The sequence below is a fragment of the Mustela putorius genome, unplaced genomic scaffold (genome assembly GCF_011764305.1).
Source record: "Mustela putorius furo isolate JIRA1106 unplaced genomic scaffold, ASM1176430v1.1 tig00000592_pilon_pilon_pilon, whole genome shotgun sequence".
NCBI lineage: Eukaryota > Metazoa > Chordata > Mammalia > Carnivora > Mustelidae > Mustela > Mustela putorius.
This window is the reverse complement of record NW_025421426.1, coordinates 10,196,195-10,212,903: the sequence shown is the minus strand read 5'-3', so window position 1 is coordinate 10,212,903 and position 16,709 is coordinate 10,196,195. Positions and strand designations below refer to the sequence as shown.

The following is a 16,709-nucleotide window of genomic DNA, read 5'->3' as shown; positions in this document are numbered from 1 at the left end:
TTTCTCCCCTTCACTGTCTCCCATTCTCTCCTTATCTTTCCATCTTTCTGTTCCCATCATCCCTGTGCTCTGTACCTTTTTATTCAGATGACTTTTGGGTCTCTCTCATTACTTCCTCTCTGCTTCTCTTCTTCTTTTCCTCTTTCATCCTCTGCCATCTGGCTCTTCCTGTGTCTCACTCTCAATCCCCCAAACGCAGCAACTCAGGGACCAGAGGGCACTGCACTCCGCCCCAGGGAAGGTTGGCCCTGCCCCTCTGAGGGCATCGACAGAGCCCGCTTGCAGAAGAGAGTGCCCAAGCTGGAGAGGACTGGTGTCTGTCTCCTGGGCTGGTGGGAGGGCGTCCTGGCTTTGAAGTGGTGGCCCCATCTGCATCCCATGGCCTGATCCGGATTAGTTACTGTCCAGGCATTTCCTTCCATCACCCAATTCACTGAGCGCACCAGGGCGGGAAGGATGGGGTGTTGGGCGCTAGGACTAGAGCTGAGTCAGGAGATCTTTGCCAAGTTCCCAGGGGTAAGCATCCTTGGGGTGGCAATGCTGAACACTCAGGGTTTGGTGCCCTCATGCCCACCCCCTCCAGGCAGCCAGCTCTGACTGCACGAGGTGACGTGTGACCCTTCCAGCCAGCTATGTCCCTTCTGCCCAGCACCTTGGGCCTGGCAGGCCTGCTCTTCTGGGCAGGCCAGACAGTGAATGCCTTGATGCCCAATGCCACCGTGGCACTGGCCTGGACCGAGGGCACAGCAGTGCGGCCCCTGAGTGGCCTGGGGGTGCCCCGGTACCGGCGGAAGAGGCACATCTCTGCTGGGGACATGAGTGCCCTACTGGATTTTCACAACCACATCCGGGCCAGTGTGCACCCACCCGCGGCCAACATGGAGTACATGGTGAGTTCCCACGCCCTCCCCTGTGCCCAGCCAATACCAGTCAACTCAGTGTGTTCTGGAAGTGCTGGACCATTTGCCAGCCTGGCCCCACTAACCAGTATCTGGGTGTCTGGGTCCTGCTGAAAGGCCAGGAATTAGTCTACTCATTTTATGGATGAGAAAACAAAGGCGGTTACACAGGTCCTCCCTGGAAGCAGGGTCAGCAGGCTGCTAGGTATGGACAGTCCACTGTGTGTCTAGCCATAACCTACACACAGTCCTGAGGCACTCCTCTTCCTTCGAGGTGGGGATTGTCCTCTCTGTTTTCCGATAAAGAAATTGAGATGCAGAGATTTAATTTGCCAAAGGTCATCCAGTTGGGATTCTAACCCAGCTGTGCTTGTTGTGGTCTTAACAGATACAATAACCACCGCCCCCCCCACCCCCACCAAGCATTTGGGCTCCCTGCTGGGGACCTGCAGGGGTTTGGTGGCTGGAGCTCTGGGTACTATTGTCTCTTTGCTTTAGGGGTCTGATGGACACTTAGCAAGCCTGTGGAGGCAGAGTTTGGGGACTGGCACCAGGAAAACAGGCAGCTGACCTGCTACAGAAGCTGAGATGTGTTCCCTTAAAGAGGCAGGGCCAGTAGCTGTCACCCCAGTCCCCCAGAAGCCAGACTCTGGGAGTGGAGGAGGGGAACTTTCTCGTTATCACAGTCCTCCTCCAGGCCCTTTGTCCCAAATCAGCCTAGAGAGATAGGCTTCTAGCCCACCCACAGATTTCTTTAGGGAAAGAGCTTGTCAGTCCACCTCCTCTAAGGCAAATATGTGCTACTCCACAGCCTGAAAATTCCTATGCTTTTGCGATGTGTCCAATCACTTAGGTACTGGCTGCTGCTTGGAGCCCGGTACCGTGCAAAGCCTCATGGGCTCTGCTGAGAATAGGATGGACGCGTTTCTTCCCTCGTGGGGATGATAGAAAACAAATCCACAACGCAAGATCTGGATAATATAATGTCAAGGAGGAATAGGTGTTGGGAAGGGGTGGGGATAGGAGCCAGAATGGCAGGCAGCTAAAGGTGGAGGATTATTAACTTGCACATTGAAGGACTCATTCACTCATTAGCACGGTGATGGGCACATGGAAGTTCCTTCAGTTTTCAAAGATGCATTTCTTGTGCGTGCAAGGCACTCATCCTGACAAGTATTTATTTATTGCATGCATGGTGGGACAGAGAGCGCTAAGTATCTCCCCTTGGACCCCAGTAGGGTCAGTGAATGAGGGTGTGACGTTAGCATGCCCCTTCCCTCAGTTTACCACTTTGTTGCATGAAGGAAACATTCCTCTGCTTTCCCTAAGAGTATGCTGGGACGACCCTGGGGATGTGTTTGGACCGCTCTCTTGGTAGCTCTGTGTTGTCTTTACTAGCGGCTTCTGCCCACAGGACAGGTGTCTGACTAAGTACCCTTTGCTCCAGGAACGCTTTCTCTCCCACAGCCTCCCCAAAAGGTCCAGTCCCCTGTTTTACATTCTCACAGCCACCAGGGTGGTAATGATTATTTACTGTCTCATCTCCTTGCTAGACTGGGAGTCCCCGGCGCCTGGAAATATTGTTCAATATTTGCTGAATGAACCAATAAGACGAATGAATGACTAATATCTCAGAGAATCCCAGGAAGTCAGAGTGGAAGGAAATGGGTCTTTTTTTTTAAAGCGATGCTTTTTCAGGTTATACAATTTGGGGCATTCACGTGCTGGACAATTATGAAGCTGTTAGGAGGGGTGAGGAGGGTATTCTCTATGTGCTGATGTGAAATAACCAGTAAGATAACCTCTTTGGTTGAGTGAAAACAGCAAGAAGCCTGATAGAATATCTGGCCGGCTGCCTTTGTAAAATAAATAAATATAAATATATATAGATAATATACTTATGTATACTTAATTATATACAATTATATATACTTATATAATTACATGTGTTTGTGTGTGTATACATATACATGTATATATTTGTACAGCTATAGAATATTTCTGGAAGAGGACTCCAAAAGTCACAGTGATGGTCACCTCTAGGGGGCAGGATGGCTGGGGGGACCAAGGACGGGACTAAGATGACAGACTTTCCACTTTTCCTCCTTTGGGGATCTCATATATTATAGTTGTGCCTGTTTTCACTATTCAGAAAAGAAAAATTGAATTCAAATATTTAATGTCAAAAGAAATTTGTTTTAAGGATACAATAAATACGATAAAAAGCCAGTTCCCTCCCCATCACCCTGGGCTCGGCCGCTTCTAGAGCCCGCTAACTCCTGGACCAACAGCCTGGGACGTCCTCAGAGCAGAGAACCCCCAGCCTGAAGTCCCATGTGGGGGAAAAGGTGCCGGAAGAGGAGTCAGAGGTCTGGGTGTGGGTCTTGGCTCTGGTGTGGACTTGGAAGTTCTAGGCCTTCTCTGACTCCAAGTGCTCTAAGCTGTTGAGTGGATTCGGCGCAGGGTTTCAAGGAGAAACGCGCGTCTCTGCACACAGCGGGGATGATGGGGGTTGTCCCCCTGGGGAATCTCATGGCCTTTCTCTCCCCAGGTCTGGGACGAGCGGCTGGCCAGGTCCGCTGAGGCCTGGGCCACCCAGTGCATCTGGGCCCACGGGCCCTCCCAGCTGACGAGATACGTGGGCCAGAACCTCTCCGTCCATTCTGGCCGGTGAGTGACCTTCTGCCCTTCCTTCTCTCGGTTACTCCACAAAGTCACCGAACAAGGTGGTGGCAGAGCACCTTTTCCGCTCCCCAGCAGGGGTCTTCCAGCTTCTCTCTCTCCCCAGGTACCGCTCTGTGGTGGACCTCGTGAAGTCTTGGTCTGAGGAGAAGCGCCATTACTCGTTTCCGGCCCCCAGGGACTGTCGGCCGCGCTGCCCCTGGCGCTGCAGCGGCCCCGTCTGCTCCCACTATACCCAGGTACCCCTCTGGGGGATGAACGGCCGAGGAGAACAAATCCTGCTAGCTTAGAAGACAGAGAATGTGGTGGAACGGAAATGATAGAACAGAGGCCCTATGGATCTCCTTTCACACAATAAGTATAGTCCCGGAAAGTTGTATGTAGACTGAGTTGAGCTGACTGGATCTCGTTCTGAGTGTCTTAGGTGGGCTGACCAGATTGTGTGACCTCCAAAATGGAGCTGTGGTCTGACAAATCAAGAATCCTTCTGAATTCAATAGCTCCAAACCTTTTCTAGTATTTTCTGTCTTCTAAGGTTATTATTATCACCATCACCATCATCATCATCATCATCATCATCATCACCATCATCATCATTTTAAGTAGGCTCCACACCCAGCATGGAGCCCAATGTGGGGCCTGAACTCATAGCCCTGAGATCAAGACTTGAGCCAAGATCAAGAGTCAGACATTTAACCCATTGAGCCACACGGGTACCCCTAAGATCCCACTATCTTAAAAAAAAAAAAAGAAATGCTAAAATAAAATGACAAAAATTGTAGTATATTTTGAGTGTTCATATTGAATATGTTACCACTTGTTACACACAAAAAATATAACATGGGGGCGCCTGGATGGCTCAGTGGGTTAAAGCCTCTGTTTTCGGCTCGGGTCGTGATCCCAGCGTCCTGGGATTGAGCCCTGCATCAGGCTCTCTACTCAGCGGGGAGCCTGCTTCCCTTGCTCTCTCTCTCTCTCTGCCTGCCTCTGTGCCTACTTGTGATCTCTGTCTGTCAAATAAATAAATAAACTCTTAAAAAATATATATAACATGATATAATGTTGCAGGAAATGGGACCGAAACTTCCCACTGTAAGACAAATATTTTTTTTCAGTCTGTCCATTTCTTTGTGACTCATGTGGAGTTATAGTCAAAAAACTACATTGGAGACCCTGTAGGAACTGTGAGGCCTAAAGCATGTGTCCTTCCTGAGATCCCAGGAGATACTATTACCTTCCTCTTACCAAAGAAGCAAGTGGGGCATGGCATGGTTATTTGACTTGGTCAAACTCACACGCTAGTGATACGGAGATTCTAATCCAAGGCTCTCTAACTCCAAAGTTTGTGTTTTAACCTTCAACAGAATAATGATTTTCCAGTGGTTGCTAGGGAAAAAAAGGAAGAAAAAAAGTAATAGAACAGTATAGAAAATAATAGCATGTATCACGTATGCAAAGATTAAGCGTTGGTCCACAAAACTTTTGTCTCAACTCTGTGTGCATGTTGTGCACTGAGTAACAATCTAAAATTCATGCCTTACTGTTGGTTTTAGTCAAAAACAAAAAAGCTTGAGAAACAACGCCGCACAATGTGTCTTCAGGAATACTGGGACAGGCGGATTGCCGCCCCCAGAAAGACCTCAGTTACCCTGAACCTTGTCCAGCAGCCTCTGAATCCCAAGGAGCTTGGGTCTCTCTATGTCCTTCTCAAAGCCTCCTTGTCATTATCCTTCCTCAGATGGTGTGGGCATCCTCCAATCGGCTGGGCTGTGCCATCCACACCTGTGGCAGCATCAACGTCTGGGGCAGCACCTGGCGTCACGCAGTGTACCTGGTCTGCAACTATGCCATTAAGTAAGTACAGCACGGAGGTAGGGGGCTGTGGGGCAGGGGATGGACCCTGAGAGGAATGGGCAGAATTCCAAGAAAAGGAAGACACCAGGACACCCTGCCTTCTTCCATTCTAAGTAACCTCAATACCATACAATCTAGTAGTTTTAGAGTCAAATAATAATTCTTTTTTTTTTTTTAAGATTTGATTTATTTGACAGACAGAGATCACAAGTAGGCAGAGAGGCAGGCAGAGAGAGGAGGAAGCAGGCTCCCTGCCTGAATACTGGGGCAGGCGGATTGCCGCCCCCACAGAGCCTGAAGTGGGACTTGATCGCAGGATCCTGGGATCATGACCTGAGCCGAAGGCAGAGGCTTTAACCCACTGAGCCACCCAGACACCCCCAATAATTCTTTTTCTTTACCCAAATTGCAAAAGTGCTTGGGAGATAGAGGACCAAGGCAGGTGGACAGGCAGCCTCTCCGATGAAGTCAATAGTAGAGAATACGGTTTAGATGCGACGGACAAGTGGGCGTGCAAATATCTCACTCTTGAATTAGATCTGCTTACCCACTGCCTGGCCACCCAGGACAGCCCCCGTCCTCTTCCAACAAGGCCAGCTAGACCCTCCAAGCTTGTCATAGGAAGTAGAGCAAGCAGGAACACGTGTGTCCCATACCCAAGCAGATCCCAAAGGCAAAGAAAAGGAGAGACAGAAACGAACATACTCTGCTCCTCCCTTCAGGCTCTCCAATCAGCTTTGTGGGAGTGGGGCCATGAGTGCCCTTCCTAGACAAGTCTCTTGGAAACATGGAGAAAGACGGATGGACGTTCCCAGCCAATGTACAGTATACCAACTTGCCAGCATTACAGATGCGCATATAAAAACAAGAACAAATTCTAAGTAAACATGATATTTAGAATTGCAAAATTACATGCTGATGGCCCCTTTTACTTTCAAGTAGCCGTTGACCATTTACACCATTTACACCTCATTATCTTCTTTTCACCTCATTATCTTATTGAAGAGACGAAAGAGAAAGAAGGAAGGAAAAAGGGAGGGATACTGGGAAAATGTTTTCCTTTTTTAAGAAGAAGAAATTGAGGACCAGAGAGGTTAAGTAATATGCAAAAGTCACAAAGCCAGGAGGTAGCAGAGCTGTTCGAAACACAAGTCTTTATGTCAAGTCTACGTTCTGTCTGCTATACTATTCCAATGTTCTAGAAATCACTGGTAGCCTAAACACCAAAGCTCAAGCTATTTATTTGTTAATGGTGACATCAATTAACAAAGTATAGAGCCCAGTTTTATCAGACACAAAAATACAAAACAAACCTCATTACAAATAGCTTAAGGGACTGTTTCAATTTGCTGGAATTTTTGTAGCACTGAGTAGTAACACTATAGTTGTTAAGATTTTTATGCTCTGGGGTCAAGACTGTCAGGGTTCAAATTTGTGACTTAACTTCTACATGCCTGTTCCTTCATCTGCAAAATGGGAATAAAATAATACCTACTCTGTGAATTGTTGAGAAAAGTAAGTGATCTGACCCAGGTAACCCCCCTGGGCTCATGATGGCAGATTACATAGCGGTGTTTCCTGCTATGACCAGATCTGGGTGTGGTGTCCCATGTGTATACAGCGTGTCCATGTGTTTATGAGGACTACGGATAAAGCATTTTCCCCCTCTATGGACCTCCATCTCCTCTTTTAAAATAAGGCTGATCCTACCTGTCTCACAGAGGATCCCAGGACATAGCTGTCCATAATACATGCTCAGTAAATGGTGGCTGTGGATATAATTGGCTTATAAACTCTTTGACGGTGGGAAATAGACCTGATTCATTTCTGTATCCTTTTACTACAGTGATTTCAACCTTCTTCTCCTTCTTTAAGCAAAGCTTTTTTCTAAGTGGTTTAATTGAACAACAAAAAAAGATTGACTTTTATTCCAATCTTCCCAGGTGTTTCTACTTCCCACATTCCCTGCCTTCAAACTTCTGGGAGCACCTTTTGAAAACTATGCACTCACAGCATCTGGCACAAATCCCGATGCTCGATAGCTGCTCCGGAAGTGTTTGTTGAATGAATAAGTGAACAAACCCTATGTAAAACCAGAGATGCATACTTTTTTTTTTAAAGATTTTATTTATTTATTTGACAGAGATCACAAGTAGGCAGAGAGGCAGGCAGAGAGAAGAGGAAGCAGGCTCCCTGCTGAGCAGAGAGCCCACACGTGGCTCAATCCCAGGACCGGGGCTCAATCCCAGGACCCTGAGATCATGACCTGAGCTGAAGGCAGAGGCTTAACCCACTGAGCCACCCAGGCACCCCTTAAGTGGCTGGGTTGGGTGGAAGGAATAAGAAAATCAGCACTTTCTGAAGAGTCACGTATTGGTCAGGCACTGTGTTAGGTGTGGGCATACATGGCCCCATTATCTGATCTTTGCTGCCTCTCTGTGAGAAGGGGAGTCTTCTATTAGTTTTACAGATGAAGAAACCAAGGCTTGCAGGTGTGACTTGCCCCAGGGAACATAGCCAGTCAGCAGAGGGGCTGAGATTTGGAAACGTGTCTGAAGGCTGCCCGCATTAACTGTCCTCTGTCCCTGTCTCCTCCGTACCTTTTCTCTTCCAGAGGCAACTGGATTGGCGAGGCACCATACAAGATGGGAAGGCCATGTTCTGCCTGCCCCCCAAGTTACCAAGGCACCTGTAGTAGCAACATGTGCTTCTCCAGACCCAAATCCAATCAGCTTCTGTGGGTCTAACTTTTCCCCAGGCTCGGGGAGGGGCGGGGGAGGGCACTGGCCCTCCCCTAAAGGCTCCCTCCCCAAAGACCAGATGAACGCATAATTGCTTTTGTAAAGGACATTACTGAGCTCTCTCCACTGATCTGAACTTTCCCTCCTGATCCCTTCCATTCCTGAAAGGTCCAGCATGTGTCAGAAGAAGCAACCTCCTGGCCTTCTTTGTTCTACCCGCATTCTCCTCCCCGGCTTCTGGGAAAGAGGCCTGCCTCTTTCATTGACTCTGCTCAGAGAGCCAGAGCTGGTTGGAGCCCACTCTTGGGTCCCACACCCACATGTCTTTGTCCATCCAGCGAAGGGGATTTATTAAATAATCTTTAGCCTGAAACCCACTTTCATTCACCTAGTAATAGCTAGATTTCGAGGACTTGTGGTTTGCTCCTTGTTGGGAACGTCTCAGGTCCAAGCTTTAAAAGAAAAAAAAAAAATGAAATTGACTAGTGGATTCAGGACCCCCCTTTTACAGATGGGTACACTGAGGCTCTGCAAAGGGATGTGACCTACTGAGAGCCACAGCAACTTGTCCCCAGCAGCACCCAGGCTGGAGCACAGGCCCTGACAGCCCTTGCAGGCTGTCGGATCCCTCTCCGAGCATCTGGACAGAGAGTGCAAAACCAGAGCTGGCCGGCAGGGGTGAGGTGGGGTAGGGGACGGGACTGTCTTCTGGGCCTTTTTCTCTATCACTCCACCTGTCGGCCTGTCTATCTGTCTCTTTCTCCCCCACACTCCCCGTAGAATCTCATTCTCATTCCCATAAACCATTTCCTCTCTCCCCACCCCACCCCACCCAGATATCACAACACACAAAAGTCCTTTTGTTTCCAGAGATAGTAAAATCTCCCCCTCAGACCTTGCCCTCCAGCTGGGGCCCCACTCCCTGCTTGGCCAGAGAGCACTCCAGTCAAACGGGCCCCTACGTCCTGCTGGATGGAGTCAGTTTTCTTCCCTCTTGGTCCTTCCCACTGAGGCTAGGGTCCTTGCATGTCAACAAGCACCCCCCTGTCCCTGGCCCCCAATAAAGTCCTTTGAGATCTAATGCAGTGGTTCTTTCTAGTCCGCCCCCCCCCCAATCTCTCAGCTCCTAGAGCAGGGTCAAAAAAAAGGAGGGAAGGAGATTGAGTAGGTGGAGATGGAGTGAAGGCAAAACAGGCTCCAGGGAAAGGCCAGGAGAGGAGGCTAACAGCCCCCGCTTTGTGCTGGGCACAACTAGCTCAGTGCACGCAAGCACAGGTGTGTATTACTATCCCCTTTTCCTGATCAGATAAATGAGGCTTGGGCGGACGGCCCATTTCCAAATGTTGGAAATGGGTAAAGAGAAACAAGCATGCTGTTGTGAGTTTATCATTTGCAGATTATTTCCTTCTTCATTTGGGGGGCGGGGGAGGGAGTATTTTCATTTATAAAACAATGGTGATAGGGCGCCTGGGTGGCTCAGTGGTTAAGCATCTGCCTTCAGCTCAGGTCTGGATCCCAGGGTCCTGGGATGGAGCCCCACAACGGGCTCCCTGCTCAGCGGGAAGCCTGCTTCTCCCTCTCCCACTCCCCCTGCTTGGGTTCCCTCTCTCGCTGTCTCTGTCAAATAAGCAAATAAAATCTTTTTAAAAAATGGTGATGATTGATGTTAGATTTTTAAAAAATATATTAAGGTCTTTATATTGGGGAGGGGAAAGGCTTGCTAGCCCTATGCCAATTTCCTGAAATGTTCTGAAAATTTAAGTGGCATGTGACCTTGAATTAAATGGTGTACGTAAGGTTATATAACTAGTAGGGAGCAAGCATAGGATTTGAATTTAGCTTCATCTGAACTCAAAGCCTGTGTGATTTTGGCTGCCCCACATTACAGACATAACAACTGAAGTTCAAGAAGCTGAATTTGAATATGTTCTGTGTGACACAGAATCCCAGTGTCCTAACGCATCTCCTTGCTGCTTCTCAGCTAAGGGAGAAACTCAGAGATTGGAGAAAGGTAGGGAGAATTAAGCAAAAGGTGCCATAGTAAGGGGTGGGAATTCCAGATGACCTCTGGGAGCTGCCCTTGAGAAGAGTCCGTGGCAACAGAGCAATGAGGTGGTTGGCCTTGCTCAGCTAGCCAAGGTCTGGATCCTGCAGACCAGGATGCTATGAGCAACCCGGTTGGTAGAGCCGCTGTTCTGACTGAAGGGGAGCTTTTGCTGCAAGAAATCTGTAACAACATTGAAGCTTCTGTAGTATTTTATACATTTTGAAGATCTTCATAGCCCAGTCTCCTTTGATTCCTTGTTTGTTCACACACTCAATCATCCACTGAGAGGGTTAAGAGCACAGACTCTAGAGCCAGATTGCCTATGTACAAATTTAACTTAGTGGCTAAGTGTGCTTGGGTAGGTTACCACAAGCTCTGAGTGCCTGTCTCATCTGTAAGTGGGGACACTAATAGTATCTGCCTCATGAGGTCATTCAACATATTAAACAAATGAGTGCATGGAAAGCACTTACAGTAGTGTCTGGCATATAGTAAATACTGTAACAGGGTCAGTTCTGAGCACAGCAGTCACTAATATATAGATCAGGGCAGACAAACTATGGCTTACAAGCCAAATCTGGCCCACTGCCTGTTTTTATAAATAAAGTTTTATTAGAATACAGCCATGCTCATTTGTTTATCTGTCGTCTGTGGCTGATTTCATGCTTCCACAGCAGACATGAGTAGTGGCCAGAGACTACAAAGCTAAAGCCCCAAATTTATACTATCTGGCCGTTTATAGAAAGCATTTATTGACTCCTGAGATCTATAATGTCCTTATGCTCCTGGAGCTTGTAATTGTAGTATAAAAGTCAGGCATTAAACAGAAGATGAATACAAATAATTTATTGTAATGGAAGTAAGTGCCATCTGGGAGAAGAACCATGAATTACAAGAGTGCTGTCTAAACTACAATGGGTAGTCACGTGGGTCTTCTGCAGAGAGATGTGGTTTTGTGTTTTAAAAGATTTTATTTATTTATTTATTTATTTGAGAGAGGGAGAGAGAGAGTTGCACATGCATTTGTGCAAGGTCAGTTGGGGCTGGGGGCGGAGAGGCAGAGGGAGAGAATCCCAAGCAGACTGTGTGTTGAGTGGAGCCCTATGCGGAACTCGAATCCACATCCCTGAGACCATGACCCAGTGGAAATCAAGAGTTGGATGCTCAAATGACTGAGCCGCTGAGGCACCCTGCGACATGTGTTTTGATGAAGAAAAGAAGCTGGTCAGGCTCTAAGGCAGTAATGACAATGTGGGTGAAAAGCTGGGGCAGAGAGCACAGAGCAAGTTCAGGTTCTAAAACAAGCCTGCTATGTGAGAAGGAAAGAGAGTGAACTGACCCTGGGAGGCGAGGCAGGGGCCAAGTCAGGAATAATCTTGGAGCTTCACTCAAGGACAATGGAGAGGCATAGCAGGATGATAACAGTGGGATGACATATCAGATTTGCACTTGAAAACATAATTCTGCTGCATTCAAGGGGAACAGATTTGACAGGGTCAGAGTAGATGCTAGGATCCAGGTAAAAGGCTATTTCAAGCATCCAGGTGAGAAATGAGGATGGCGGGGCACCTTTGTGGCTCAGTGAGTTGAGCATCAGACTCTTGATTTCAGCTCAGGTCATGATTTTGTGGTCTTGAGATGGAGGAGATGGAGCCCCGCATCAGAATTGGGGGGGGGGGTCATGCTCAGCAGGGAGTCTGCTTGAGATTCTCCTCCTCTTCCTCTGCCCCCTCCCACTTCTGTAGGCGCACCAGAAAGAAAGAAAGAAAAAAAGAGAGAGAGAGAAAGAAAGAAAGAAAAAGAGAAAGAAAGAAATGGAAGGAAGGAAGGAAGAAAAAAAGAAAGAAAGGAAAAAAGGACAGTTGTTTAAACCAAAATGGCGGCACTGGAGATAAGCAGAGGTGGATACATTTGTGACATGTTTAACAAATGGAATTCAAGGGACACCTGGGTGGCTCAGTCAGTTGGGCATCTGCCTTCAGCTCAGGTCATGAACCTGGGGTCCTGGGATCGAGCCCCGAATCGGATTTCCTGCTCATTCGGCAGCCTCCTTCTCCCTCTCCTTCTGCCCCTCCCCATTCCCGCTTGCACTTGCTCACTCTTGCATGCTCTCAAATAGATAAATAAGATCTTAAAAAAAAAAAATAAGAGGAATTTAAAGGGGCTTTGTAGTGGTTGGGTGTGGGCGTGAAGGAAGTGGAGGAGATGATGGAGCCAGTTTATCCAAGTGGGGAATTCAGGGGAAGGAGTTTCGATGGAAGGGAGGAGCAGGAGTGCGATTAGGGGCCTATGATATTTGAGATATCCATGAAACACAAGCGGAGATATCTAGGAGGCAGCTGGCTATATGAATCTGGCCTCCAGAGGAGAAATTTAGGCTGGACATACACAATGGGGAATCCCGAGTAAACAGATGACCATTGAAACCATGGTAATGGAAGGGATGATGGGAGGAGGAGAACAGAATGAAAAAAAATAAAAAAGTCAATCTAGAATTAAGCTCCAGCATGAAATGTGAAGAGAAAGAAGAAAAAAGATGTCAAGAAGGAAGAAATCCTGAAGACTACAGTAGTCTGATGTCAAAGGAAGAGTCAACTGTCAGATGTAGTTGGGATTCCGGTGAAATGTCCTTTGAATGTGTTGGCAGGGAGCCTTTCTATTGCATCAATGAAGACTCAGTGGTGTGTGTGTGGTGGTGGGGAGACATGGAGCAGACACCAGCCTGAAGAGGGTAGTGTCATAGGAGGGAGAAAGGAAGAAGAGAGCCCCGGTGTAGAGAGCTATTTTTTGAAAGTTTGGCTGCAAAGGGAGGAGAGAGGTGATGCTGTGGCAGTGATGGGCAAGGAAGCTATTAAGGGAGGATTATTTTTAAGTCAAAGAGATATTACAGCCCATTTAAATACTGATAGGATTCTGCTTCCAGAAATCTGTCCTACAGAGACACTTCCCACATGCCGCTGGTCAAGACATGTGCAGGAAGATAGTCACTGTGTGTAGTCATGAAGCCTGGAAACATCCTAAAGGTCCGGCATCAGGACACGAGTCAAACCACTCATGGGATAGTCACATAGCTGGATCAACCCTCAAGAGAATGAGGCAGATCTGCCGGTAGAGAGACAACCCTTAAATCCCAAGGGGGAAAGAGCAAGAGGCCTAAGAGTGTCTTTAACGGTTTCCTGTGTGGTTTGTGCATTGATATTTGTGTGTGTGTATTAGCCAGCTTGGGTTACCATCACAAAGCACTATCAGCCACATGGCTGAAACCACAGAAAATGATCTTCTCATGGTTCTGGAGGCCACATGTCCGAGATCCAGGAGCCAGAATAACTGGGTTCTGGTGAGAGCTCTCTCTCTTCCTGGCTTGCGGGGAGCCGCCTTCTCACCATGTGCTCCTGTTGGGGTGGCGGGAGGCAGGGAGTGAGGTCTTTGTGCCTCTTCTCTTAAGGACACTTAAATCAAGACCCCACCCTATGACCTCATTTAACCTTAATTACTCCTTAAAGGTCCTATCTTGTTATACATGGCCTTGCGAGGTCAGGACTTCAACATAATGAATTTGGGGAGGACACAATTCAGTCCATAGCAGTGTGTATGTGTGTGCATACATTTAAGTGCTGGAAATATATACAAGAATTTGTTTAAAAAGTTCCATCTAGTGATATGTGATGGACCTAGGGTAGGAGGAAAGCTTATTTTTCATTATATGTTGCTGTGCAATTTTCTTTTTCTTTCTTTCTCTCTCTCTCTCTCTTTTTTTTTTTTTTTGAGAGAAAGCACAAACCGGGGGAGCAGCAGAGGGTGAGGGAGAAGCAGGCTCCCCACTGAGCAAGGGCCCAGTGAGAGGCTTGATCCTGGGACACGGGGATGATGACCTGAGCCAAAGACGGATGCTTACCCAACTGAGCCACCCAGGTGCCCCATGTTTGCACAATTTTCATTTTTAACATGTGAATGTATTCCTTTTTCATTAAAAACAAGAACAACAACAACAAAAACTAGTTTACGGGCACCTGGGTGGCTCAGTGGGTTAAGCCTCTGCCTTCAGCTCAGGTCATAATCTCAGGGACCTGGGATCCTGCAAGCCTGCATCAGGCTCTCTGCTCAGCAGGGAGCCTGCTTCCCCCTCCCTCTCTGCCTGCCTCTCTGCCTACTTGTGATCTCTCTCTGTCAAATAAATAAATAAAATCTTAAAAAAAAAAAACTAGCTTAAAATAAATGAAAGCAAAAAGATAGAGATCACATCACAGGGTTAAAGTTAAAAAGACTGACACCAATGAACAGTGACAAGGATGTAGAGAGCCCACAGGAGCTCTCTTAACCCGTCCGCAGGACTGCAGAATGGTACGGCCACTTGGGACAGCCATTTGAGAGTTTCTTATACTTGAAACATATATATACCATATCAACCGGCAATTCCTTTCCTGGAAATTTAACCAAGGGAATGAAAAATATATGTCTCCATGAAGCCTTGTTCATGACTATACCTAGCTACTTGATTCATAATAGCCGCAAAATGACAATCCCAATGACTGTGACCAGGGGAATGGGTGAACTATTCAGGGGGCTGCTACTTAGCAAAAAGGGACATGAATGCAGATGACTCCACCATGCTGAGCAAAGGAAGCCAGACACAAAAGAGTAAATGCTGTCTGGCTCTATTTCTATGGTATTCTAGGAAAGATGAATGCAATCCAGAGAGACAGAAAGCAGATCGGTGTTGCCAGAGGATTAATAGCAGAGGAATAAAGAGAACTTTGGGGGCGTCATGGAAATGTTCTGTACCTTGATTAAGGCCATAGCCTCATGGGTAATACATAGTTATCCAGACTCATAAAACTGTATACCTAAGAATGGTACTTTTGTTTATATGTAACTTATACCTCAAGAAAGTTGATTTTAGAAGTCTAAAGAGAGGGGTGCCTGGGTGACTCAGTCAGTTAAGCATCTGCCTTCAGCGTAGGTCATGGTCTCGGGACTCTGGAATCAAGCCCCTCGGTCGGCTCCCCACTCAGCAGGGAGCCTGCTTCTTCCTCTGCCTTCCACAGTCACCCCCCTCCCGGCTTGCTCTGCTTGCTTGCTCTCTTTCTCTTGGTCTCTCTCTCAAATAAATAAGTAAAATCTTAAAAAAAAAAATCTGAGGAGGGAGAGATTGGATATATAGGAGAAATCCCACTTGCTCACACAGGGCTCCTGAGCAGGGGGAAGAGGCAGGTGCAGATGCAAAAGACAGGTGCGGGTGAATTCTGGTGGGGATTTCAGGCAGGTCCAGGTTTAAGGCTTCCTTCTTCTCTGTGCAGAAGGTAAAGTCTTGTCCTGCTGAGGATGAGAATGGGAAAGGTGTGAGAGGTGAAAAGATTAGAAAGAGAGGTAGAGACCAGAAAAGCCAGGAGATGGGAAACAAGGTCGAAGTTCCGGGAAGCATGAATGGGTCCGTGGGAGTAAGTGATTCCAGAATCCCAGTTCATACCGCCAGACCCATCACTGGGACAAAAGCAATGGGGCTGCTGCAAAAGTAGCCAGGGAGCAGGTGTGTAGCGAGTGTGCAAAAGGGCTGAGCTGCAGGGGTGTGCGGTAATCGGAGGACCGAATGCGATTTCAGCGGTAGGTTGCCTTTGGAAGGGGAATGGGAGGGCGACCAACGGACCAGCGGAGGGGGCGGGCAGAGAGCCTTTGGCCCATGGGCCTGGAGTCAGATCTGTTTCTCCAACCCTCATAGCACTCCCCAGTTCATAATCATATCTGTGTCATGATATCTTTGAATAATCTTTAATATTATCTGACAAATGCCCATCACCCCCACTAGTCCACAGGTTCCCTGGGTGTGGGGATGATGCACACTTTATTTTTTTTTTAAGATTTTATTTATTTATTTGAGAGAGAAAGAGCACGAGTGGGGTGAGGGGCAAAGGGAGAAGCAGACTCCCCGCTGAGCAGGGAGCTCAACGCAGGGCTTGATCCCTGGACTCCAGGATCACGATCTGAGCTGAAGGCAGCTGTTTAACCAACTGAGCCACGCAGGCACCTCAGTGATACCTACTTTGCTCATTTCTGTATCTCAGGAATCTATCACAGGGCCTGGTATGCAGTGGGCGCTCAGTAAATACGTATCAGACGAAGGGGAGAATGGGGTTTGTAAAGCTAACACAACCTCTCTGCGTACCAGCTGTGAGACCGCAAGCAAGCAACTTTCTCTGGGGCTCAGTTTCCTCCTTGAGGTTGAACTTAAACGTGGTGATGTCTGTGTGCAACTCCCAGCATCCAGTGGGTGTCCAATATGTCCAGTCTTCCACCCAATCCTTTTCTCTGCTACCCCTCCCTCCCGCCCTGCACCACACCCAGTATGTGGAGCCATAAAACCCAACCCAGGTTGGACTCTCACCTCCTCAACACCCCCCCCCCCGGCCGGTCCCTTACCTCACATTGGGGTGAGGGGCTGGTGTCCCCTAGATCTGGCTCCAGGTGTCCCCAACCCCAGAGTGTAGGACT

The 16,709-nt window shown here is 47.8% G+C and overlaps 1 protein-coding gene across 1 annotated transcript; it reads left to right on the top strand.

The window, feature by feature from the left end:
• The first annotated feature begins 632 nt into the window (after positions 1-632).
• On the top strand, positions 633-8,182 carry R3HDML (R3H domain containing like). Its single transcript, XM_004746398.1, has 5 exons — positions 633-890; positions 3,451-3,569; positions 3,688-3,820; positions 5,320-5,435; positions 8,050-8,182. The coding sequence occupies exons 1-5, from the start codon at positions 633-635 to the stop codon at positions 8,180-8,182; spliced, it is 759 nt and encodes a 252-aa protein (XP_004746455.1).
• Positions 8,183-16,709: the final 8,527 nt, after the last annotated feature.

Bases quoted from the DNA above. Each gene is read 5' to 3' on its own strand.
- R3HDML (XM_004746398.1), top strand. From the start codon at position 633: ATGTCCCTTCTGCCCAGCACCTTGGGCCTGGCAGGCCTGCTCTTCTGG. The intron at 891-3,450 runs GTGAGTTCCCAC...TTCTCTCCCCAG, and splicing joins CGGCCAACATGGAGTACATG to GTCTGGGACGAGCGGCTGGC. The intron at 3,570-3,687 runs GTGAGTGACCTT...CTCTCTCCCCAG, and splicing joins CTCTCCGTCCATTCTGGCCG to GTACCGCTCTGTGGTGGACC.